We start from the raw sequence: 24,360 nt of genomic DNA, 5'->3' as shown, positions 1-24,360 counted from the left end.
GACAGACGCCAAGACAGAGGACAAGCAGATCCCAGGGCTGTTCTGTCCTGATGTCTGTTCTGATACCAATGGCTAGTTTTCACATGTACACACATCCAGGCATAATGGAGTACATATGTAAGCCCAGCATTTGAGAGGTAAATGCAGGAAGATCAGGAGTTCAAAGCCAGTCTTGGCTACATAGCAAGTTCAAGGCCATCTCGAGTTACGTGAGACCCTGTTGCATCCCTTTTCCCCAAAAAGGTTAAAATACCATTTTCTTAAGACAAGGTTCCATTATGTAGCCCAGACTGTCCTCAACACAATAATTTTCCTACTTCCTGTGTCCTGGGATTGCAAGTTTGTACAACCATGCCAACCTTTACCCACTGCTTCTGAAAATGTCGTAATCAGGAGCGCCCTGTTCATGTGGGAGTGATTGTAATCTCCACACTCAGGCAACCACAGCAAGAAGATGGAGAGTTCCATGCCAGCCTGGGTTACACAGTGAGACAGTGTCTCAAGAAGAAGAAGGGAGAGGTGGCGAAGGGGAGAGAGGCAAAAAGGAGTGGAAGGAGAGGCCAGACATGGTGGCACACACCCTTAATACCAACACTTGGGAGGCAGAGGCAGGTGGATCTCTGTGAGTTCGAGTCCAGCCTGGTCTACAGAGCGAGTTCCAGGACAGGCTCTAAAGCTACAGAGAAACCCTGTCTCGAAATACCAAAAAGAAAAAAGAAAAACAAGAAGAGAAGGAGGAGGGATACAGGATGGGGAAGCAGAGTAGCAATCGTTTTGGCCAAGTTCTCTTGAGCAGCTGCATGTGAGCTCAAGCGACAGGCACACTGAAGCCACTGAGTTAGGATGCAACGCTCCGAACCCTGCTCATGGCTGACTCTTTTCCCTTTCAGTCCCTGTCACCTCAGGGAACAGCATGGCCGTGGATGTGACAGAATATCATCTGAGCGGTGAGTCCCCCAGACAAGACCTCCAAGGACCACAGCCTCAGGCAACTGCACCAAGCCTGGGATGGGAAGTGTCAGTGGGAAGTGAAGGGCAGCCTTCTTCCTTAGGCCACACAGCCACGGGAACAGCATCCTGAGACCCACTTGCCGTCCATCCCTCCTTGTCCTTTCACTGCAGTGGGTTCTTTGCATTTCTTTGGTTTGGTTTGTGTGTTTTTGTTATTGGTGTTTTGTTTGTTTCTTAGACATGATCTCATGTAGCCCAAGCTGGCTTCAAAAACAATTATTTTGCATTTTGTGTGTGTATGCATGTATGAATATGTGTGGGCATACATAGGAGGTATGTCTGTACACGTGTGTGCATGTGGTGGTCACCATTGGCCACCGTTGATGTCCAGAATCATCCTTCAGTAGTATTCCACCTTATTCGTTGAGGCAGGCAGTCTTTTGGTGAAATCCAGAACTTGCTTGTTTAGTTAGTCTCAGTAGCCAGCTTGCTCTGGAGAATCCCTGTCTCTGATTTCCAAGGCTGAAATTACAGGCGTTTGTCACGCCTACCACACCAGCATTTCTGTAGATTCTGGGGCTTCAAACTCTCAGCCTCACCCTTGCACAAGCACTTTGAGCACTGAGCTCTCTTCCCAGTCCTGGACCCCTGAATTCTCTATGTAGCCAAGGATGAACTTGAACTCATGATCCGCCTGCTTCTACTCACTAAATCTCGGGATTACAGACACGTGCCACCACACCTAGAAACATGTCTGTTAAAAAGATTCCCTTTAGCCGGGCGGTGGTGGCGCACGCCTTTAATCCCAGCACTCGGGAGGCAGAGGCAGGCGGATCTCTGTGAGTTCGAGACCAGCCTGGTCTACAAGAGCTAGTTCCAGGATAGGCTTCAAAGCTACAGAGAAACCCTGTCTTGAAAAACCAAAAAAAAAAAAAAAAAAAGAAAAATTCCCTTTGTCTGAGACGGGGGTTCCCCGTGAGACCCTTGTTGTACCAATCCCTGAGGATAAGCCTGTAACACAGAATCCACTCGTCTGGGGCCCTCCTGGAATTTGTCCGTGTTAGACGATGCTGCACTTACTCAGGTCAAGGACGACGAGAGTCTGGGACTCACCCTTGCCCTTCTCCAATTCTGCGAGATGACCTGGATACTCCATCATACTCCCGCAGTCCTGCTCCCAAGTGGTGGGTGCTGTCATGGCTGATACACGGCTGCCATCTTTCTTCCAGATGTCCACCTCCCTATCCACAACAATAGGAGTGAGCCTAAGTGAGCAAAGGGACAGTAACAGGTCAGGATGTAACCCCAGATTTCCTGACCTCCTAGTCCAGCATTCTCTGTCACACCAGTGCAGGCCCCACTGGCCCCGGGGCTGGACTTCAGGGTGGGGCAGCGACAGCGTTTCTCAGGCCCCAACCAGAGAGCCTCAGTTTTCCTCTGCAGTCCCCCTGGTCTTCAGACAGAGAACACGCTGTGGCCTTTGACAGTGTCACGGCTCTCCCAGCTCCAGGCTTTGTACGCTCACTCCTTGGATCTGTCTCACCCACTCTGCCTGGCTGAGACCTGTGTCTCAGGTGGAAACCTACAGAGTGCAGATCCGGAGTCAGACAATCATAGGATTCTCCTCTGTCCTCAGCTTCCTCATCTGAAATGGAGCAGCACGGCTCTCAGGAGTCAAGGGGCCAACGGGAAGAGCTGAAGCAAATCCCGGCCAGTAGGGTTAGCACACAGTAAGAGAGCTATTACCAGGTGTATGTCTTTTGTTTGGGGGTTTTTGTTTTGTTTTGTTTTGGTTTTGTTTTTGAGACAGGGTTTCTTTGTATAACAGCCTTGGCTGTCCTATAACTCACTATATAGACCAGGCTGGCCTCAAACTCACAGAGATCCACCTGACTCTGCCTCCTGAGTGCTGGGATTAAAGTTTAGGCTGTGTGTAATGGTGCATGCCTTTAATCCACATACTCCAGAGACGGAGACAGGTGGGTTAATGTGTATTCTAGGCAAGCCTTGTCTACATAATGAGTTCCAGCACAGCCAGATCTATAAAGTGACCCTGCCAAAACAAAAACAAAAACAAAAAAAAAAACCTGTTAAGAGTTCCTCTCAGTCTTCCTTTAGGCTTCACTTCCATTGATGTACCCACTGTCCCTCCTGGTATTCCATAGAATCAGTCGATTTAATGAGTATTCATTACCATTCCCTGCTACCTGCCTGAGTTTTCTTTCCCTGACCCTAGCTTTGCTGACCCTAGCTCTCCCCAGTTCTACCAACCAGCACTGAAAATTTAGTCCCCTAGACCCTCTCATGCAAGGGTGCCTGACTCCGCTGTGCCCCCTGGATATGCTTGGGACTGTGGACCTCTCTTCTGGAATTCTAGACAGACCCCCTCCTGCCTGGCCTGATGTGGCTCAGCTAGCTAGTTACTTTCCCATCTCACCCCCAGTTTGCAGACTCCGAGGACATCCCAGAATCTTGTCACATCTAGGCCTGGGACCCTCTAGATGTTTAGGTTGTGATTTCAGTTGGCTCCTGTTATATCACAGGGAAAGTCTAGAATAAGTAGGGGGCTTGTGCTTACAGTTCCTTCGAGTCTCTGTAAATTGAAGATGACTTGAACTCCTGATCCTGTGTCTCCATTTCCCAAGTGCTGGGATTCCACACACCTGGCACCACATCTGGCTGAAACACCAGCCTGGTCTGCAAGCCCTTGTCCCTGTGTTGTGTGATCTTTTTACATTAAAACCTATCATGTTGGGGAGTGATTTTCTTTCTTTTTCTTAGTGCTGGCAATGTCCCTATCATCCCCATCCTAATGACCTAAGCTGTCATTCTCAAAAGCCAATGATATTCCTGCCCGTGACGGAACAGCCAACCCCCAGCAGCTCCCTCCGTGGGACCTACAGATTGCTCTCAGAGCTCCTGTTATAAATAAGCCAGTGACTCACATGAGACATGACATATGTTGGGATTTTTCCCCTTCAAATAATACATCCTCTGGGTAGAACCACTGAATGGGGGACGTTGGTCACCTTCAGTCTCTCAGGGAGGACACTGAAGCCCAGAGAGGCTGGTGACATGGGGGTGTACCTTGGAGCCAAGGTACCTGAGCCCAGATGATGCTCATTGCTGGAGGAATGTCTGGCTTTAGGGAGCAGAAACAAGGAGCCCCTCTGGCTCATGGTGCCTTGTTCTCTCCCTTCCACTGGGCTCGGGTCCTTTGTCAACACCTCCTTTCTGCTGGCCCACAACTCCTCACCCCTGTTGCACAGCCTGCCATACTTCTTTTTATTTTATTTTATCTTGTGTGTGTGATGTTGTACCTGCATGGATGTCTGTACTACTTGTATGTACATGGTGCTCACAAGGGCCAGAAGAAGGTACCTGGAGCTAGAGTTTTAGCCAGTTGTGAGCTACCGTGTGAGTGCCGAGATTCAAACCGGGGATCTCTGGGAAAGCAGCCGATACCCTGAACTGCCGAGCCACCTAGCCAGCGCTGTCATACTTCCTGCTTCTCCACGTATCTCAGCCTTCCTGCACTCCCAGCACAGTTTCCAGCATCCTGATTGATGTATTTGTTTGCCTGCCCGCCCCTCTCTGATCTCAGGAGCTGGACCTGGGGCTCCCTCCCTCACTGCTGGTTCCCCTATTCGCAAGATGCTGGCATGTATGTGCATCCAACGTTCAGTGACCAGTCTCCACCATACTTCTGTTATTTCTGTATTCATTAGATCTCAGTTTCCACTCAGAAAGACCCTCCATCCCTCCGCAGATCTCCACCTTGCCACTCCGAGGGAGCTGAGCCAGGTTGGCTCTGATTCTTACCCTGGAGTCTGGCGCTGGAGTCACAGCCTAGCTCCACTCACCTTCAGTTCTGTGGCTGTGGGAAAGTCCTTTAACTTCCCCAAGCCTCAGCTTCCCCATTTGAGTTGAGTACGCAATAGTACTGGAAATGGCTCCAGTGTCGCTTGCCACATGAAACATCTTGGTGGTTTCCTTAGGACATCAGAGACAGGTTCCCGAGCAGGGTGAGACCACATCCTTGAGCACGTGTGGTCCTGTCATGGCCCATGCACTGTACAAGGTGAGGACTCACGGGGAAATGGTTGAGGGATTAAACTGTTACGTGTGGGAACAGAGATTCCAGTGGTGACAGCTATGCCCTGGTCAGCAGAGGAACAGAGCCTTTGGTTTCTCTTGAGGTCAAGCGCAGTCTGTGGCCACCTCTTGCTTAAGTGGAGCTGGTCTGTTGATCTGAGGTTAGAGATTTACTAAGAGATGAAATCCACTTGTATAAGCTGGGGATTGGAGCTCATACCTGTAATCACAACACACAGGAGGCTGAGGCAGGAGGATCACAAATTTGAAGTCAGCCTGAGCTGCATAGTGAGACCCTATCTTAAAACAAAATAAAATAAATTCAACTACTGGACAGTTAACTGGGCATAGTGGGAAAGGCTTCTAATCCTAGCATTTGGTAAGTGGACACAGGGTGAACGGAAGGTCAATTCCAGCTATGTGACAAGCTCTAGGCCAAGCTGGAAGGGATGCATGAAAATTTGTCTCAGAAAACAAAAGCATCAACTATGGACTTCACCACTTTAAAACGTGCACAGCAGTGGCTTTTAGGATAATGAACAGCCACTGGACTTTTAGAATATTTTCATCATCCCCAAAAGAACCTCTATCCCTTCAACTACCCCCATTTACCATATCTAAACAGTTTTTATTATTTTTTAATTTATTTTTATTTTTGTGCATTGATGTTTTGCCTCCATGTATGTCTGTGTGAGGATGTCGGGACCCCTGAAACTGGAGTTACAGACAGTTGTGAGCTGTCATGTGGGTGCTGGGAATTGAACCTGGGTCCTCTGGAAGGGCAGTCAGTGCTCTCAACCGCTGAGCCATCTCTTAGCCCCATAGCTTTTTTATTATTTTTATGTGTATGTGTGAAGTATATGAGTTAGTGAGTGTAGTCTTCACCCTTGCCCTCTACCTTAGTTTTGAGACAGAGTCTCTCCTCGGCCTTGCCAGTTGGCTAGATTATCCACTCAGCAAGCTCCGGAGACCCACCTGTCTCTGTCTACAGCACTAGGGTTACAACATGAGCCACCACATCTGGCTTTTATGTCAGAGCGTTGGAGATCTGAACTCAGGCCTTCATGCTTGTACGACAGGCAGTTTACTGTTCGAGCCTTCTCTCCAGCCTCTTGAACAGTTCTTTTTTTGTTTTGTTTTTTTTTTTGTTTTTTTTTTTGTTTTTGTTTTTGTTTTTTGAGACAGGGTTTCTTTGTAGCTTTGGAGCCTGTCCTGGAACTAGCTCTTGTAGACCAGGCTGGCCTTGAACTCACAGAGATCCGCCTGCCTCTGCCTCCCGAGTGCTGGGATTAAAGACGTGCGCCACCGCCGCCCGGCTTGAACAGTTCTTATGTAGTTGTCCCTCAGTACCTTCAGGGGCTTCATTCCTGGACCCCCACTAAATACTGAAGTCCACAGATGACCACGTTAATGATGTAGTGTTCACACAGTTTCTAGGCACAGCCTCCTATGTGCCTTCAGCCATCTCTAGGTGATGCCTAATACTTAATATAATGTCAGTCCTAGTAAATATTCATTGCCCTACTCTATTAAGGGAATAAAGACAAAGGAAGAAGAAGTCTGGAGTCAGGACAGTTACAGCCTGATTGCACAGTCCGTTATTCAGGGTGAGGTGAGGCTCCAGGGAGGGGGAGGGAACCACAGAGGCTGACTGTACAGAATTACACAACATGTGGTCCCTGTGGCCAGCTTCTCGCAGCCACCAGGATGTTCTCAAGGTTCTTCTACCTTCTGTTCTCTTAGCATTGACCTTGTAATTTCCAGGTAACATTCTTGGAGTGACTGCGCGTGTCCCATGCATGAATGTGTCACTATCTGGCTACACCATTCACCCGCTGATAGGGCTGATAGGCGTCGGGTTGTTCTAAGTGGGGCTTAAAGCTCAGGTAGTCACTTCCTTTTCTCCTCAGAATCTTCATCCTTTTCCCCAAGAGGGAAAGGCCATTTTGATTCTTTGAAGCGAGAGGCCCTCTGAGGACTTTGAGGCCAAGGAACCCACGGAAGCAAGAGCAGTTCTGTTTTTCTGAAGTCCTAGGGATAGCTAACCACCAAGTGAGGCTTTTTTTCTGCTCTGGCCAAGTAGCTCCCAGTAGAAATGTATGGTTTTGTGGAAGAGGAGGCAGAAGAAGAGATCTCAAGAGTGTGTTTAAGCTGAGTGTGGTGGCGCACATATATAACCCCAGCACTTGGAAGGTTACACTAGAGAATTGTGGGGCTGGAGAGATGGCTCAGTGGTTAAGATTACTGGCTGCCTTTCCAGAGGACCTGGGTTCAATTCCCAGTACCCACATGGCAGCTCATAACTGTCTGTAACTCCAATTCCATAGGATCCAGTAGCTTCACACAGACATGCAAGCTAGTGCACTTAAAAATAAATAAATTTTTAAAAAAGGAAATAAGGAATTGCCTAGAATTTGAGATCAGCCTGGGCTACATAGCAAGACTGCCTCAAAAAAGAAAGCAAGAAAGCAATCAGAGTGTTTAGCACTGAATTTGTAAGCTCTTATACCAAGTCTTGGAACACAGTATAAATTTTTAAAATAAAAATTTAGATTTTCTTTTTTAAATTTGTATTTACTACATATGTATTTATTTACTCATTTGATTATGGCGTATGTGTGTGTGGAGGCCGTAGCACTTGTGTGGAGGACAGAGGACAATTTATGGGAGTTGGTTGTGTTCTTCCACCATATGGTGCTCAGAGGTCAGGTCGTCAGCAAGTTCCTTACTGTCTGTGGCAAGTTCCTTACTCAATGAGACATCCTGCTTTTTTTATTCTCGATAAACATTGTGAGTATCACTAGGTAGGGTGATGCCCCGAGAAGATGGAAGGAGGATTAGAACTAAAGTCATCTCAGCTGCATAGCAAGTTTGAGGCCCGCCTGGACAGCATGAATCCCTGTCTTAAACAAACCAACCAGAAAACAGGGCCTTGGGAGGAGGTGTCTCAGCCAATGAAATGGTCACCTTGCAAGTCTGAGGACCTGAGTTTGGTCCCCATCCTCTACGTGAAGTCAGGATGACATGTGTTTGTAATTCTGTCACTGGGGAAGCAGAGACATGAGAGCCTTGGGGTTTGTTGGCCAGCTAGCAGAACTTGTGTCCAAAGAAGGTGGACAGCTTCTGAAGAACACCACCTTAGGATGACCTTTGGCCTTCACGTGCATTCGCCCACATGTGCATGCACACCCATTCGTGCATATACATACATGCGTGCCCACATAATGAAAAAGCCAAGCACACAAAGCATGTAAATATGTAAGCACCCATGGTAATCCACTTTTCCCTGGCGATCGCTGTGCCCCACTAATGACAGGCTGTCCTTGCCTTGCAGTCATCAAGAGCCCCCCTGGCTGGGAGGTCGGTGTCTACGCTGCCGGGGCCCTGGCACTGCTTGGAATCGCGGCTGTGAGTCTGTGGAAGCTCTGGACATCGGGGAGCTTCCCCAGCCCCTCCCCGTTCCCTAATTATGACTACAGGTACCTGCAGCAAAAGTATGGAGAGGCCTACGTGGAGGCTAAGCTGAAGGTAAGGCTTCCGCTCCTGCGTAAATCCACGTCCCACCATCCATTCTGAGGGTCAGACCTCTCTTACACCCTTGCAGATCGACAACTCCTAACCCTGAGCTTGTTGAATAAATGTTTGATGTCCAGTAAGGGATTGACCACAGTTTTAAAATACAATCACAGCCGAAGCCGGGTATGGTGGTACACATCTTTAATCCCAGCAGTCTGGAGGCAGAGGCAGGTGGATCGCTGTAAATTCAAGGCCAGCCTGGTCTTCAAATCGAGTTCCAGGCTAGCCAGAGCTACAGAGAAACCCTGTCTCAAATAAAACAAAACAAAACAAAACAAAACAAAAACGAATCCCTATCACTTAGGCTATTGAGGTGACTCGGTGAGTGAGGTCTGGTCACCTGAGCTGGGGCCTGGGGAATGACTTGGTGGAAGAAGAGAACTGGCTCCTGAAAGTTGACCTCTGACCTCCACATGCACAGACTGTGGTGCAAGTGTCTACACATATTCACACCAAATACATAAATTTATTTTTTAAAAGAAAGCTATCATGTGGGCAGGAAGATCGAAATTTGGTTCCCAGCACCTATGTAGGTCAGCTTAGAGTCTTTTATAGCTCTACCTCCAGGGGATGTGATGTCTCTGGCTGACACATAAACCTACCCATAATTTATTATAATAATAATTATTATTATTTTATTATTATTTGGGGTTTTTTTTTGAGACAGGGTTTCTCTGTGTAACAGCCCTGGCTGTCCTGGAACTTGCTCTATAGACCAGGATCTCCTGGAACTCACAGAGATCTGTCTGCCTCTGCCTCCCAAGTACTGGGATTAAAGGTGTGCACCACCATGCCTGGTTATATAAAATTTTTTAAATGGAAAAAAAATCTTAGCTGGACAAGGTGGTGCACACCTTCAATCCCAGCACTCCGGAGGCAGAGGCAGGAGGATCTCTGTAAATTCAAGGTCAGCCTGGTCTACAGAACGATTTCCAGGACAGCCATGGCTGTTACACAGAGAAAACTTGTCTCAAAAAAAAAAAAAAACCCCAAAAAAACAAACAAACAAAAATCTTAAAAAGAACCCCTCATCATCTGAGACTAGCTGTGACAGTTCACACCTGTACTGTGTGAGCAGTGACACACCTGTGTCAAGTGGGATAGGACGTGACGGCGCACACCTGTAATCCTAGACCTTCGGTGGCTCAAGCAGGAGGATCATGAGTCAAAGGCAGCCATGTTTAGGCTGCACAGTAAGACCTTGTCTCAAAAGACTTTCCTGTGGGCCAGGGAGGTGGTTCAGAGGGTAAAGTGGCATGCCCACCTGTTCCTAAACCTAATGACTGAGTTCAGTCCCTGGGGCCATGGTAGGAGAGAACAGACTCTTCCCACAAACTGAGGTTCACACACATCATCACACCATCACACACACACACACACACACACACACACACACAGAGAGAGAGAGAGAGAGAGAGAGAGAGAATAAATAAAATGTAACAAAAATTTTAAGAATATCATGTAAAAAATAGAGGAAAATACAAATAATAGAAAAACATTTTTAAAGATTTATTTATTTATTATGTATACAGTGTTTTGCCTGCATATCTGCACCAAATCTCATTACAGATGGTTGTGAGCCACCATATGGGTGCTGGGAATTGAACTCAGGACCTTTGGAAAAGCAGTCAGTACGCTTAACCACTGAGCCATCTCTCCAGCCCCTAGAAAAACATTTTTACAAATGCTACTACACAACTATTAACTACTTGCTAATTTATTATTTAGGATTTGTTTTTAGACACTGTCTTGCCGTGTCTTCCTGGAACTCACTATGTAGACTAGGCCGGCCTTGAATTTGTAGTGATCTTCTTGCCTGTGCCTCTCTGTAATGTGTAAAACTTTATCATTATTTGGGAAGCTGTACTTTTCTTCATTTTTTTTGTTGTTGTTTGTTTGCTGTAAGATTTTTTTGGGGGGGGGGGTTGAGACAGGGTTTACTCTGTAACTTTAGAGCCTGTCCTGAAACTAGCTCTTGTAGACCAGGCTGGCCTACGAACTCACAGAGATCCGCCTGCCTCTGCCTCCCGAGTGCTGGGATTAAAGGCCTGTGCCACCATCGCCCGCCCGGTGTTGTAAGATTTTTAAATTCCCCTTCCTGCCCACCCCACAGGTGGTAGTGGTGATTGCCTTTAATCCCAGCACTGAGGAGGCAGAGGCAGGTGAATCTCTGAGTTCAGGACCAGCCCGATCTACAGATCTAGGTCCAGGATAGCCAGGGCAACACAGAGAAACCTGTCTTGAAAAAAAAATCAAGATGAGGGTTTTGCCTGCATGTATATCTGTGCACCACATGCGTGCTTGGTGCCTGAGGAGACCAGAGAGGGCATCAGGTACCCTGGAGCTGGAGGTACAAGTGGTCATGAGCTACCATGTGTCCATGTGTCCGTGGGGAATTGAACCTTTGGGTCTTCCAGGAGAGCAGTGCTCTTAGTCACTGAGCGGTGTCTCCAGCCCTAAGACTTACTTTAAGGCTTTCATATACTGCTGAAGCTGAGATCATTCCATCCTTGGCAGAGGGTTTTTCAGGCATCACATACAGTTCCAGAGAGCACAGCATGGCTCTGTTATCAGATCAGATGTTCACTCATTGGTGGGCCCCTGTTACTCTCTTGGGGAGTGCAAACTGGGACAACTTTTCCAAGAAGCATTTGGCAACACATGTTGAAAACTGGCAAAAGGACTGTCCTCAGAGTTAGGATCTTACTAAAGCTATTTGGGGGCTGCTCATGGTAGAGCAGGTCTTTAAATCCAGAACTCAGAAGTAAAGGCAAGCAGATCTTTATGAGTGAGTTCCAGGCTAGCCCGGGGTACTTAGACCCTGTCCCAAAAACAAAAGAAAAGAAAGCTAATTGAGGCTGGGTGCGGTGGCAGCGCCTGTTATTCTTTGTATTCAAGAGACGGAGTCATAGGCAGTGGTGGTGCACACCTTTAACCCCAGCACTCAGGAGACAGAGGCAGGCAGATCTTTGTGAGTTCGAGGCCAGCCTGGTCCACAGAGTGAGTTCCAGGACAGCCAGGGCTGTTTCATCATAGAGAAACCCTGTCTCAGGAATCCAAGGCTTTCCTTGGCTGCATAGTGTGCGTGTGGAGGTCAGAGGACAGTTTGTAGGAGACAGGTTCTCTCCTCCCATCATGATCCAACTCAGGCTTGGTGCCTGTCACCTGTACTTGCTGAGTTGTCTTTCTGGCCCTTGGGTTAGGGTTTTGTGATCTTCCTTTGAGGCTACTCAACCAACTGTGGAGTGACATAATCCATGATCCTTAACCTAGTCCTTTTTGTTTGAACATTTAGTTAATATTGTTTGATGGTCTTGAGACTGGCTTTCAGGGACCTGACCTTGAACTCCTTACCCTTCTGTTTCCACCTCCCATATTTTGGGGAGAATGTGCTCCTCCACATCCAGCAGCTTTTCCTTCCTCCTCCTCCTCTTCCTCATCTTTCTCCTCCTCTTTCTCCTCCTCTTCCTCCTCCTCCTCTTCTTTTTCATTATTTATTATGTATACAGTGTTCTGCCTGCAGGCCAGAAGAGGGCACCAGATCTCACTGTAGATGGTTGTGAGTCACCATGTGATTGCTAGAATTGAACTCAGCCAGTGCTCTTAACCTCTGAGCTATTCTGAGCTATCTCTCCATCCCAGCTTTTCCTTTTTTTTCTTTTGGTTTTCGAGACAGGGTTTCTGTGTAACAGCCCTGACTGTCCTGGAACTAGCTTCATAGACCAGACTGGCCTCACAGAGATCCACCTGCCTCTGCCTCCCAAGTGCTGGAATTAAAGGTGTGTGCCACCACCACCCGGTTCCACCTTTTCCTTTTTATAAATGCCATTGCAGCTGACATTTTTATGTATGAAATTTTGTCACAATAAATAAGTAATTTAAAGCCGGGCGGTGGTGGCACACACCATTAATCCCAGCACTTGGGAGGCAGGAGCAGGAGGATCTCTGTGAGTTTAAGGCCAACCTGGTTTACAAGAACTAGTTCCAGGACAGGCTCCAAAGCTACAGAGAAACCCTGTCTCGAAAAAAAAAAAAAGAAAAGAAAGGGAGGGAAGGGAGGGAAGGAGGGAGGGAGGGAGAGAGAGAGAGAGAGAGAGAGAGAGAGAGAGAGAGAGAGAGAGAGAGAGAGAGAGAGAGAGAGAGAGAGAGAGAGAGAAGGCTAGATGTGGTTGATCCATGACTGTAACTCCAGCACTCAGGGGTTAACACAGGAGGGCCAGGAGTTCCAGGCCAGCCAGGGATATGTAGCAAGTTCCTGTGTTGAGAGAGAAAGAAACAAAGTGGCCTGAAGTAATAGTCCCCTGGGCTGGTGTTGTGAAAGGAGACTAGGGTTTCTTGAACAAACAGGCAAAGGACATCTCTGCTGTCCCCTAGAGATGGTGCCTGTGACCCATGTAATGCTTCCCTGTCCCTTTTGTTCACACACAGAGAGTCCCTCAGTGGAATGCCCAACGGACCAACACTCGGGGACCATCCAGCCGCAAAGGCAGCCTCAGTATTGAGGACACCTTTGAGAGCATCAGTGAGCTGGGACCCCTGGAGCTGATGGGCCGGGAACTGGACCTGGCCCCCTATGGTACTCTCCGCAAGTCACAATCGGCTGACTCTCTGAACTCCATTTCCTCCGTGAGCAACACCTTTGGGCAGGATTTCACACTGGGCCAGGTGGAGGTGAGCATGGACTACGACGCAGCCTCCCACACCCTCCACGTGGCAGTGCTGCAAGGCAAGGACCTCCTGGAGCGCGAGGAGGCCACCTTCGAGTCCTGCTTCATGCGCGTCAGTCTGCTGCCAGATGAACAGATCGTTGGCATCTCCAGGGTAAGTGGATCTGTGCCAGTGAGGTGCACTGGGTTCCCCGAAACCAGTCAGGGAAGCTGACATCTGGGCTGGTGGGCAGAGCTGCAGTACCAGACAGGATGACAGGGGGCGCTGGAGAGCAGGCCAGAATGTGACTCTAGAGGAGAATGGCCAGGGATAGAACCAGCTTTGTGTTACCGCTGTGTACAGGTTTCAATCTTCCTGTCACTCAAAGACAGTGAGTAACTGTCCATCTCCACATCTGTCAGCATGGAGTCTTGGCAAGAAGAAAGATGGCCCGCTCATTTGGCTGATCTGGGAGAGAGTTCAATGGCAGGCTCATTTGCTATTTGCTTTGGAACGGGTCGGGGAGAGGTGGCCTCTGTGGTGGCATGGTTCCACGAGTTTGTGAATGAGAAGGGAGGCCCACCCCCAGGGACCGAAAAAACCATGAGAGGAAAGTGAATTCTGGCCCCCAAATGAAAGGGTCACCTTCATAGGAGCTGTGTTCTCTCGTGAGTGTGGTCGGCCCCCGGGGAAACTGAAGATATGATTTGGAAGGTAAGCACTTGAACCCCTCTCTGATCTCTGTTTTCTTCTGGTGACCCCCACGGCTCACCCTGCTGGAAGCCAGAGACCAAGGGAACATACTGACACAACCCCTGACCGTCAGCAGTCAAGAGGAAAGAAGGGGTTGGGATCCAACAGGGAGGATACAGGATACTTCCAAGGTGCTGCACCTTGGCAGCTACACCCACTTCCCAGCAGCAGGCAGTGAGGGGTCCAGATCCTGAGCCCTCTGAGATGGACCCTGCAGGACCAAGGGTCGCCTGTGTTCTTGGAGCCCCATCTGTATGGAGTCACACTGGACACTGGGTGGCTGGCTCTCAGTGGTGGGTGTTCTACCCCACCCCTAGAGTACCCCATAACTCTGGAAGACTCTAGAACTAACCACCAGCCCTCTATTCATGTGCTACTGAGAGTCTAATTTTCTACTGGCAGTATAGCGGCAGTGGGCAGTTAGGAATTGGGTTAAAACCCAAGTTCCACCCCCGCTTGGCGGTGTGACCTTGAGCGAGTCACTGTTCAGTTCCCCGTCTGTCAAATAAGCATCACAGATATGAAGAAGGACTGCGTTTATCACGCAGAGTGCTTAACTCAGTCCTTGGTAGGCATCAGGGGCAGTTCTCAGGACCGTGAGGAGCTGCTATTGAGCTGATACACATTATGTTGCTTTTGGCCTGGGCCACATGAAAGACTTTGGCTGACTCAGGACGTGTTCTTTGAGGAGGGACACTGGCGGGCAGAAGCTTGGAAGAGTCTAAGGCAGAGGGCTGTGTGGCAACATGGCTCCAGGTTTGTGTACTGGAGTAAAGTGGCTGCAGAAAGAACCCTCCAGAGCAGGGCAGAGACAGAAGGCAAGATCAAAGTAGCTAGAGGCTAGTAGGGTTTGTTCCTAGGAAGAGAGGCTTGGACTCTCTCACAGCCTAGCAGTCTCACTGTGTGGGGGGGTGTTGCCTCCAGGTCAAACAGCCGCCTCAGCATCAGAGAAGGTGCCAGGGATGAGAGCTCCTCTCTAAATACCACCGCGCAGTGACTCAGATGTCCCCCCACAGAAGGGCAAGCAGAGCCTCACTGCACCTCCCCGAGGACTGCCCACAGCTTCCTGGGAGGAGGCCAATGGCATCCGAAAGCTGGAGTGAGCTAAGGAGCGAAACATGCCCAGCCCTGCCTAGTCCCTCCACCCATCTGTCGATCTGTCCACTCATCCGTCTGTCTTATGACAATCAGAAAGTCTTTGCCAGGCTTTATAGGAGGCTGTGGTGTCGGTGGGTGGGCTGTTTACAGTTATCCAGCTCTCCCTGCATGCCTGTCCCACGGCTGTGCTAAGTTGGGCAGACAGGAGAGATAGAGACCAGCGTAGCCACAGCATCTTGTGAGGATGAAGATTACTGGGATTCAGTTATGGAAGCTTCTAATAACAGGTCAATGGATTAACCATAACCAAGAAGGAGACATTGGGGCTTTTAAACTGCAAAGTAACCTCAGCATTTGGGAGACAGAGGCAGGAAGATCAGGAATTCAAGGTTGTCCTCGGCTACATAATGAATTTGAGGCCATTTTGGACTACATGAGATCCTGTCTCAAAACAACCAAAAACCAATCAAACACTACCAACAACCAAAACGCTTCAGGTCTACCAGGTCTGGTAACTGGCACTGTAATCTGAGTGCTCTAAAGGCAAAGGCAGGAAGATGGCTGTAAATTCAAGGCTAATTTGGGCAATATAGCAAGTTCCAGACCAGCCAGAGCTGCATAGCAAGACCCCTGATGAAGAAGGGGCAAATCACTGTGAGTTTGAGGCTAGCCCGGTCTACATGGTGAGTTCCAGACAGCCAGGGCTACATAGTGAGATCCTGTCTCTGACAAAAAAAAGAGGGGAAGTACAGTATGGAGGATCATATTTGTGATCCTAGCATTTTGGAATTAATGGCAGGAAGCTCAGGAGTTCATCCTGAGCTATGTCGGTTCCGGTCTCAAAACAAAATTAAGGGAACAAATTTTGAAGGCTGAACCACAAAAGGAGGACCAGAATTGAGACTGGGTACCAGAAAGCCCCTCCACGGCCCCTTCTCTCTATAGATCCAGAGGAATGCCTATTCCATCTTTTTCGATGAGAAGTTCTCTGTCCCCCTGGATCCCGCAGCCTTGGAGGAGAAGAGCCTCCGTTTCTCTGTGTTCGGCATCGATGAGGATGAGCGGAACGTGAGCACTGGGGTGGTGGAGCTGAAGCTGTCTGTGCTGGACCTCCTGCTGCAGCCCTTCAGCGGCTGGCTCTACTTACAGGACCAGAATAAGGTATCACCTGCTTTGGCTCCCTGTTCACCTGGGGCCAGAATACACACACACTTCCTAGGAGAGATGCCACTTTCCTGCCCCTTGACCTGGACCCTGACAGCATTAGGAGAGCAGAGAAGGGGTCCCAAGCCACTGCGTGTGGTGGCAAATGCGCCCTCTAGATGCCACTGTTTCCAACTCTGCTTTTGATTTTTTTTAACATTGTATTTATTGCTTTTTCTGTGTGCATGTGTATATGGGCATACATACACACAGAGAGAAGGCATGTGGAAATCAGAAGACCCCTTTTCTTCTCCAAGTCGGTTCTCTCCCACACCACGTGGGTTGTGGGTAATTGAACTCAGGTCATTTGGGTTGATGGCAAGTCCTTTTACCCACTGAGCCATCTCTCTTGCCCACTTCTCAGTTCTTTCTTCTTTTTTATTTTTTGGTATATATTTATTTTTATTTTATGTTTTATTTATTTATTCCTATGAGTGTTTCACCTGGTTTGCCTGGATATATATTTGTGTGTCATGCACATGTGCTATGCTCATGGAGGTCAGAGAAGGATGCCCAGTCCCCAGGAACTGCAGTTACATATGGTTGTGAGCTACATGGTGGGTGCTGGAGACTGACCTGGGCCTTCTGGGAAGGAACCCAGTTCTCTGAACTGCTGAGCCATCTCCAGCCCATCATCTCTGTGGTGACCATATCATCAGAGGTTCTATTCCTATAAGCTTCTGTTAGGGATGCATGGTTCTGACCTGAAAGAGGGTTATCTCAGACAGGAGCTAAGCTGAAGCTTACTTTTATCATGGTAACAATTTCAGGGAACGCTGTTGCTTAAGCAAATGCTTAACTTGGATCCCTTTACACTAGTCAGGGAATGTTTTCCTTGGCCCCGGATGAGGAACAAAACTTCACCTGAGTGATGCACTTGACAGGCAACCTCTGGGCCTCCTTCCAAGGCATGGTCTACACCCGGAGCAAGGGAGGGTCTGTGCATCCTCCCTGGTGTGGCAGAGGGTGGGTTGGTTGTCCTTTTCTCAATCCTTCCAGCCTGGTGCCTGGTTAAGAGTTAGTCCCAAAGCAGTGGCTTTCCGATGGAGAAGGAAGTATCCACCTTTCCCTGGACCCCTTGACCCTGGAGGACAGAAGACTCCTGAACCATACCTGTTTTCATAGGCTGCTGATGCTGTGGGAGAGATCCTGCTGTCCCTCAGTTACCTGCCCACAGCCGAGCGTCTGACTGTGGTTGTGGTGAAAGCCAAGAATCTTATCTGGACCAATGACAAGACCACAGCAGGTGAGGGCCTATGTCCTCGGCTCCTCCACATGGATCAGGGGGAGCTGTGTGCTCTGAGCATGTACTGGGCACAAGGCCAGAGCCCCTGTGGTTTCAGCTAAGCTCAGGAGCCAGGCATGCTGGGGAAACATGCGAACCCCGGAGGGTGACAAGCAGCCCAGGGTGTGGAGTGTAGAGGGAAAGTGGCTGAATCTGAGAGCAGGAGCCAACACTTGTGCTGTGGCCAGACAAGAAATGGGGAGTCAGCCTCCATCTGTCAGAACTTGAGCTCAGAGACAGGGCAGCAACCTGGACTTTAAATGGGGAGGAGCCGTGCCCCAACCGTTGGGGCAGGTGTCATGTGGGCTCTCACACTCTGGGTCTGTGAGGACTTACTGGGACTTGTCCCCAGGCAGTAGGAAGACTTGGTATCTCCGAGCTGCACATTGTTAGGCCCAGCTGTGTTGGTATTCAGTCCCTCAGGTCTGCTGTCTGCACTCAGGCACTAACAGGAAGAGAAGCATCTGATCTGTCTCCTTCCAGGGAGTATGTGGGAGAGAAATTCGCAGTCAGCTGCCCTCTCTTGATTGGCCATGAGAGCCTTTAGTTTCTCAACTAGGAAGTTGATTTTAAATAATATCAAGGGTCTGGGGATCTGGGGATATAGGTCAGTTGATAGAGTGCTCGTCTAGCATGCGTGAAGCCTTGGGTTCAGTAAATCACACTGCATAAAACACAGCATGGGCCTGGCGGTAGTGGTATGCCTTTAATCCTGGCACTCGGGAAGCTGGGGCAGGCAGATCTCTGTGAGTTTGAGGTCAACCTGGTCTACATAGTGAGTTCCAGGACAGTCAGGGCTACACGACACAGTGAAACCCTGTCTCAGGAAAAAAAATATATTATGTGTCTATAATCTTTGCACTCAGGAGGTATAGGCAGGAGAATCAGAAACTCAAGGTCATCCTTAAAATAACATCAAGCTATGTACAGTGGAATGCACTTATAGGCCCATCTACTCAGGAGACTGAGGCAGGAAGATCCCTTAAGCCCAAGAATTCAGAGCCAGCCTGAAACACATAATGCGATCTCGTCTCTCAATATCCGTCAATCAATCAATGCCCAATAGCAAAGCAGGTATGGTGGCTCTTAGTATTCAAAGGGGTGATGTACTAGGATTACAAATTTAAGGCCAACCTGTGTTACTTAGCAAGACAGTCTCAAAAATAAACAAACAGAGATGGAGAAATTGCTCCAAGGTTAAGAGCACTTGCAGCTCTTGGAGAGGACTGGAATTTAGTTCCCAGCATCCACATCAGGCAATTTACAACTGCCTGTAATGCCAGCTCTCTGCCACCCTTTTCTAGGTCTTCGGGCACTGCACTTACATGTACATACCATACAGAGACACTTTCTGTATACATAATTTAAATACATAAATCAAAATAAAAGTAAATCTTATAAATAAGCTGGGTGGTGGTGGTGGCATGAAACCATATCTTGAAAAAAACCCCAAATAAACAAGTAAACAGACAAAGTGTGATTTGTCAAGCCAGGCACTGTAGTTGGCAGTTTTCATCTCTGCAACTCAGGACTCTGAGGTAGGAGGATCCCTAAGCTCAGGAGTTTAGAAATATCCTGGAACACATAATGAGTTCCTATTTGTTTGTTGTTGTTGTTTTATTTTGTTTTTATTTTTGCTTTTCGAGACAAGTTTCTCTGTGTATTTCTGACTGTACTGGAACTCACTCTGTAGACCAGGTTGATCTTGAACTCAGAGATCCACCTACCTCTGCCTGCCAAGTGCTGGGATTAAAGGCATGCGCCACCACCATCCTGCCCAGCTCTATGTCTTAATATAAATATATAAATACCAAACAGTGAACTCTGGAGATAATGGCTATAGCCAAGGACTAGGGAATTGGAGGCAGTGGGTGGAGCCAGAGTAGACAGGACCATGCCATGCAAGCAAGCGTGTTACTGACCCTCACCCACACACCTACCTGTAGACCCCTTCGTCAAAGTATACCTGCTGCAGGATGGGAGGAAGATGAGCAAGAAGAAGACGGCCGTGAAGAGGGATGACCCCAACCCGGTGTTCAATGAAGCCATGATCTTCTCGGTACCAGCTATTGTGCTCCAGGTGAGGTGCGCTGGAGCCTCACAGGACTCTGGGCCACTGCATCTCTTTGGTGTTGCTTCATGGGAGGGACCTCAAGCCAACCTCCGTCTAATCTATCACTAATTGAACCCACCACTATGTGCCAGCCGGTGGTGAGAGTTGGGGACCCAGGCACTGCTTTCTTTATGCCTACGAAGGACAGGTAGGGAAGTCCCTAGACTTTGTAAACCCCCTTGGAAGCTTCCCCAGTATTAGTACTCGGGGGGGTGCGGGGGGGACGACTTTCTGCAGGAGGTGACAACTCAGCTGAGCTCTGAGAAACCACACTGGCCTAAGATGAGCTAGAGGTGACCCCAGGGCCCAGGGATGTGTACCTAAGCCTTCAGAGGTCCTACTGCAAAGACCCCACTAAGATCTTCTCATCCTAGGGTTTCCAGACAACTATGTGCTTCTGGTCTATCACAGACTACGGGCTGGGGGTGGTAGGATTAAGCACAGAGAATATAGCTTAAGTCTCATCAGTCATAGAGTGGGGATTTCACTCCCTCCTCTCTCCTCTCATTGTCTCTTTCTATCCTCAGCCATGCCTAATAATCATCCTTGTACTAAAGTCTGCCCTGCAGCCCGGGACTCTGCAGGGCTCACCTAGTCCCCTCCTAGGGATGTTCTTGGGGATTTCTTTGTTTTCCAGTGCTGATGATGAATTGGAGGCTTTATGTGTGCTAGGCAACCACTTTACCACTGAGCTACCCTGCCAGCCCCTGCAGATTTGTTTGTTTGTCTGTTTGTTTGTTTGTTTTGAGACAGGGTTTCCCTGTAGTTTCTAGAGCCTGTCCTGGAACTAGTTCTTGTAGACCAGGCTGGCCTCGAACTCAGAGATCCGCCTGCCTCTGCCTCCCAAGTGCTGGGATTAAAGGCGTGTGCCACCACCGCCTGGCTCCCCTGCAGATTTGAAAGTTGGATGTCAGCCTCACTCTGGGTGTCCCAAATCTAGGAATCCATTCCAGCATGTCTGGCTGGTCCTAGGATCATAACCTTGTCCCTTATTGGATAGTTCACCCATTTGACCCCTGCTTTTGCCCTGTTTGTCACAGTGCCCCTTCCCTCTAACCTTCAAAACCGGAGCTTCTGGAGTCTAGGTAAGAACATCTGGGTTAACATCTCAAACCCGTTCTTATTTAACCCTGACCCTCGGCTGTGATTGCACATGATTGTGCCAGTAGCCAGGAGAGATGCCTGTAAGTGCTCTGTTGATGGGCCAGTACCGGGTCCCACATTTTCTGTTTGTGGGTTTTCTCCCCGCCTACATGCTTAATTTTCTTCCAACAGCAGCCCTATGGAGTAGGAAATGTCATATTTTAAAGACAAAGAAACAGGTAGCAAAGGCTCAAGTCCAAAAGCCAGGAAGCTAGAGCACACACTGGATCCTGGGTTTCCAACACACACACACACACACACACACACACACACACTCACGCACACACACACTTTTGTGCACACACATGCACGCACGCACACACACACATACACACACACACACATACACACACACACACACACACACACACACACACCACCTCATAAACCAGGCATGGTGGTGCACTCACCCAGGCAGTGGAAGCTGGGAGCATCAGAAGTTCATGGTCATGTCCCACTCTGAAGGGATTTTGAGGCCAGCCTGAACTATAGATAAATATAAATAATGAGGTGGCAATGGTCTTTAGTTCTAGCACTCAGAAGACCAAGTTTGAGGCCAGCCTCTTCAGCCTGGTCATGCAGTTCACCATGCAGACGATCAAGGCTACATAGTGAGACTCCGTCAAAAAAAAAATAAAATAAATAAAAGCAAGGGAGCTTGGCGTGGTGGTACATTCCTTTAGTCCCATTCCTTTAGTCCCAGTACTTGGGAGGCAGAGGTAGACCTGGTCTACAAAGCGAAGCCAGGACAGCCAAGGGTATTACACTTACACAGAGAAAACCCTGTCTCAGAAACAAACAAACAAACAAACAACAGAAAACAAAGCAAGGGACTGGAGAAATGGCTGAGTACTTTAGAGCACTTGCTGCTCTTCCAGAGGATTTGGATTCAGCTCCCAGTACCCACATGGTGACTAACAACCACCTGTAACTCCAAATTCCAGGGGATCTGCCTGTCTCTGCCTCTGCCTCCCAAATGCTGGGATTAAAGGTCTGCACCATCATCGCCCGGCTTAAAATAAATCTTAAAGAAAAAAATGTTGAGGGACAAAGAAGTGAGAGATAGCTTTTAAATCCTGCTGCAGGTGCCACTTTTAGCACTTCATGAGATCACTTCATAGCTGACTATCCATCTGTAAGTAACTAGGACGACTCTCCACTCCCAAGCCACATGGGAAGACACAGAGAGCCATCTGTACCTCACAGGGCCTGGTATTCACAAGTCGGGACCTTGGAGCCAGGGAGAGCCCTTCAGCTGCTCCTGGTCCCAGTCTCTCACGTCTCCTTCTCCCCAGGACCTGTCTCTCCGAGTGACCGTTGCTGAGAGCAGCAGTGATGGCCGTGGGGACAACGTGGGACATGTCATCATTGGTCCAGCAGCCAGTGGCATGGGCACCACACACTGGAACCAGATGCTGGCCACGCTGCGCAGGCCTGTGTCCATGTGGCACCCAGTCCGGCGAAACTAGCAGCCAGAGCAGGCCAAATGGGCAGCAGAGCCGTCAGAGCCTGGCACCATCTCAGTTCTACCCAGCGATGCCCTCTCTATAGTCAGCTGGAGCTGTCAACACCGGGGCCGCCTCACCTCCTGGGGTCCTCATCAGTCATCGTGGATCCTCTGTCCAGACTGTCATGGAGCAATGGGTGTGGCTCTTCACCTGGGGACCTAGGGTAATTTCCCCACTAAGGACTACCTGGAGCTGGCTGGGGACCCAGCAGACTGACCAAGTGTGTACTAGGGAGCCTAATGAAGTATGTCCCTTAGCCTGCAGAGGCACGTGGGTTTCAGAGCTGGTCAACGCCCCTTCTGTGAGTCTCTTAGAGGCCAGCTGTTAAGAAGTCTCAAGGGGGCTAGTCCCTGTACCGACAGGGCTAATGTTAACAAGACGCAGCACCCAGGATGCCATGTCAGGAAGTCAAGATGGCCCCTCTCCCATCCTGGTGGATAGCTCAGTTCTGATGAAGTGACTGCCCAGCCAGATGGACTTGGGAAGGAGCCCTTGGGTCTGGGGGAACAGGGAGGATCTCTCAGACAAGAAAGAAGCTGCATTTTGAGGGTTCGGGAGTAAATAGCATCCACATTTAGCAGGGGTGTAGTGGGGGTTGTGGTGAACAGTCAAACAATAGAAGGGACGGGACACAAGCTAGCCCATTCCAAACACAGACTCTGCCTGCTGAGTGGGGACAAGAAAAGGCCAGGAGACCAGGCCCAGCAGAAGCCTGTAGACCACATGAAGACTCCCCTGACCCTCCACCCCTGAGAGAACCAGAAGTCCCCAGGGACCCAGATCCGCCAGTGCTAGCTGGTGTCCCTCCAGGCCAGGCTTCTTTCAAAGGGAAGATCTCAGGCAGGCCTAAACTCAACCCTAGGAATAATGGGCATCTTAGGTCAAGTTCCCAACACAGACTTCGGGGATAGTTAGCTTAGGCTGGAGCCAGTAGGAACTCTGGGGAAATGGTGTTCAGAAGGCAAGGGCCAGGTTGTACAACCACTATCAAAATCATTCACTGCCTCCCATCTGGTCAGAGTTAGCGGGGTTATCATATCCCCCCCCCCCAGATGTCATAAATGTCATTTGATAATGGCAGTCCCAGAGAAGGGGTGGTTTTTTTGCTTCTTCTCTCTGGTACCTGCAGATTTAAAAGGATAGTGGGCATGGGGAGTTGATAAGACGAGGAGGACTCAGGTGGCTGCCTCTGGTCCTGGGCCCTAAGGAATCATGGATACCCAGATCCAATCAGGAACCATGAAGACCCAGGTCTAATCAGTTACCATCTATGACAAGGGAGGGGTGGCTAGAACAGGAACACAATCAACAGGCCCGGAGGCAGGACCCGACTGAAGCCAGGCTTCTCAGCCTGCGGCCAGTATCAAGAGGTGAATACTGAACCAGGGATACTGGTGGCTGGGCCAGGCCTTGTCATCTGGAAGCCCCAGACTCTTTCTAAGCCAGTGGCTTTGCAGGGCAGACCACATCTCCCAACCTCCATTCCCTTGATCCTTTCTTCTATACTGCATGAAACGTTGACTGTGCCCGAATGGCTGTGGTGCTGACCAAGAATGCTGACTGGAATGATTCTTGAACCAAAATAAAGCTGGAGCAGAAGGGGGCTTACAGGGAGCCCTGCTCAGCCTAGAGTCATCTCCCCGTCTTCACTGGGAACCTTGGGTCCCACAGGGGTACTTGAGATTCCCAGTATGATTCCCGGTAAGGAAAGGTGGGCATGGGGAAATCAAGGAAGGCTTCCCAGTGGTGGCACTTAGTTGAGCATTAAGTATGTAAGGCAGGAAAAGCATTCCGAGTAGAGAGCACATTAGAAAAGGGCTGGAAGGGATACACGTTGGGCAGTTCTCTGCCTTGCTAACTCAGGGGGGAACCAAAGATCAGGGAGGCAGAGCATAGGCCACAGAGGGATAAAGGGCCTTTCTTACAAGGTCATCAAGAACTGATGCTCAGCCTGCGGTCCAGCAGCCCTCAAAGGCAGGCAACTGTGG

At 49.2% G+C, this 24,360-nt stretch overlaps 1 protein-coding gene across 1 annotated transcript; it reads left to right on the top strand.

Annotated features, from left to right (window-relative positions):
* The first annotated feature begins 913 nt into the window (after positions 1 to 913).
* Positions 914 to 22,333, top strand: Syt12 (synaptotagmin 12). The gene is made up of 7 exons (XM_038314149.1): positions 914 to 947; positions 8,381 to 8,574; positions 13,051 to 13,443; positions 16,066 to 16,281; positions 17,449 to 17,569; positions 19,555 to 19,688; positions 22,160 to 22,333. The coding sequence occupies exons 1-7, from the start codon at positions 914 to 916 to the stop codon at positions 22,331 to 22,333; spliced, it is 1,266 nt and encodes a 421-aa protein (XP_038170077.1).
* The last annotated feature ends 2,027 nt before the right edge of the window (positions 22,334 to 24,360 follow it).

This window comes from Arvicola amphibius, chromosome 1 (assembly GCF_903992535.2).
Source record: "Arvicola amphibius chromosome 1, mArvAmp1.2, whole genome shotgun sequence".
NCBI classification, from domain to species: domain Eukaryota; kingdom Metazoa; phylum Chordata; class Mammalia; order Rodentia; family Cricetidae; genus Arvicola; species Arvicola amphibius.
Note: the sequence above shows the minus strand (reverse complement) of the source record. Positions and strands in the feature narration are given on the sequence as shown.

Excerpts from the sequence above, each read along its gene's own strand:
- Syt12 (XM_038314149.1), top strand. The coding sequence starts at position 914 with ATGGCCGTGGATGTGACAGAATATCATCTGAGCG. Across the intron at positions 13,444-16,065 it reads AGATCGTTGGCATCTCCAGG|ATCCAGAGGAATGCCTATTC; the intron begins GTAAGTGGATCT and ends TTCTCTCTATAG. Across the intron at positions 16,282-17,448 it reads ACTTACAGGACCAGAATAAG|GCTGCTGATGCTGTGGGAGA; the intron begins GTATCACCTGCT and ends CTGTTTTCATAG.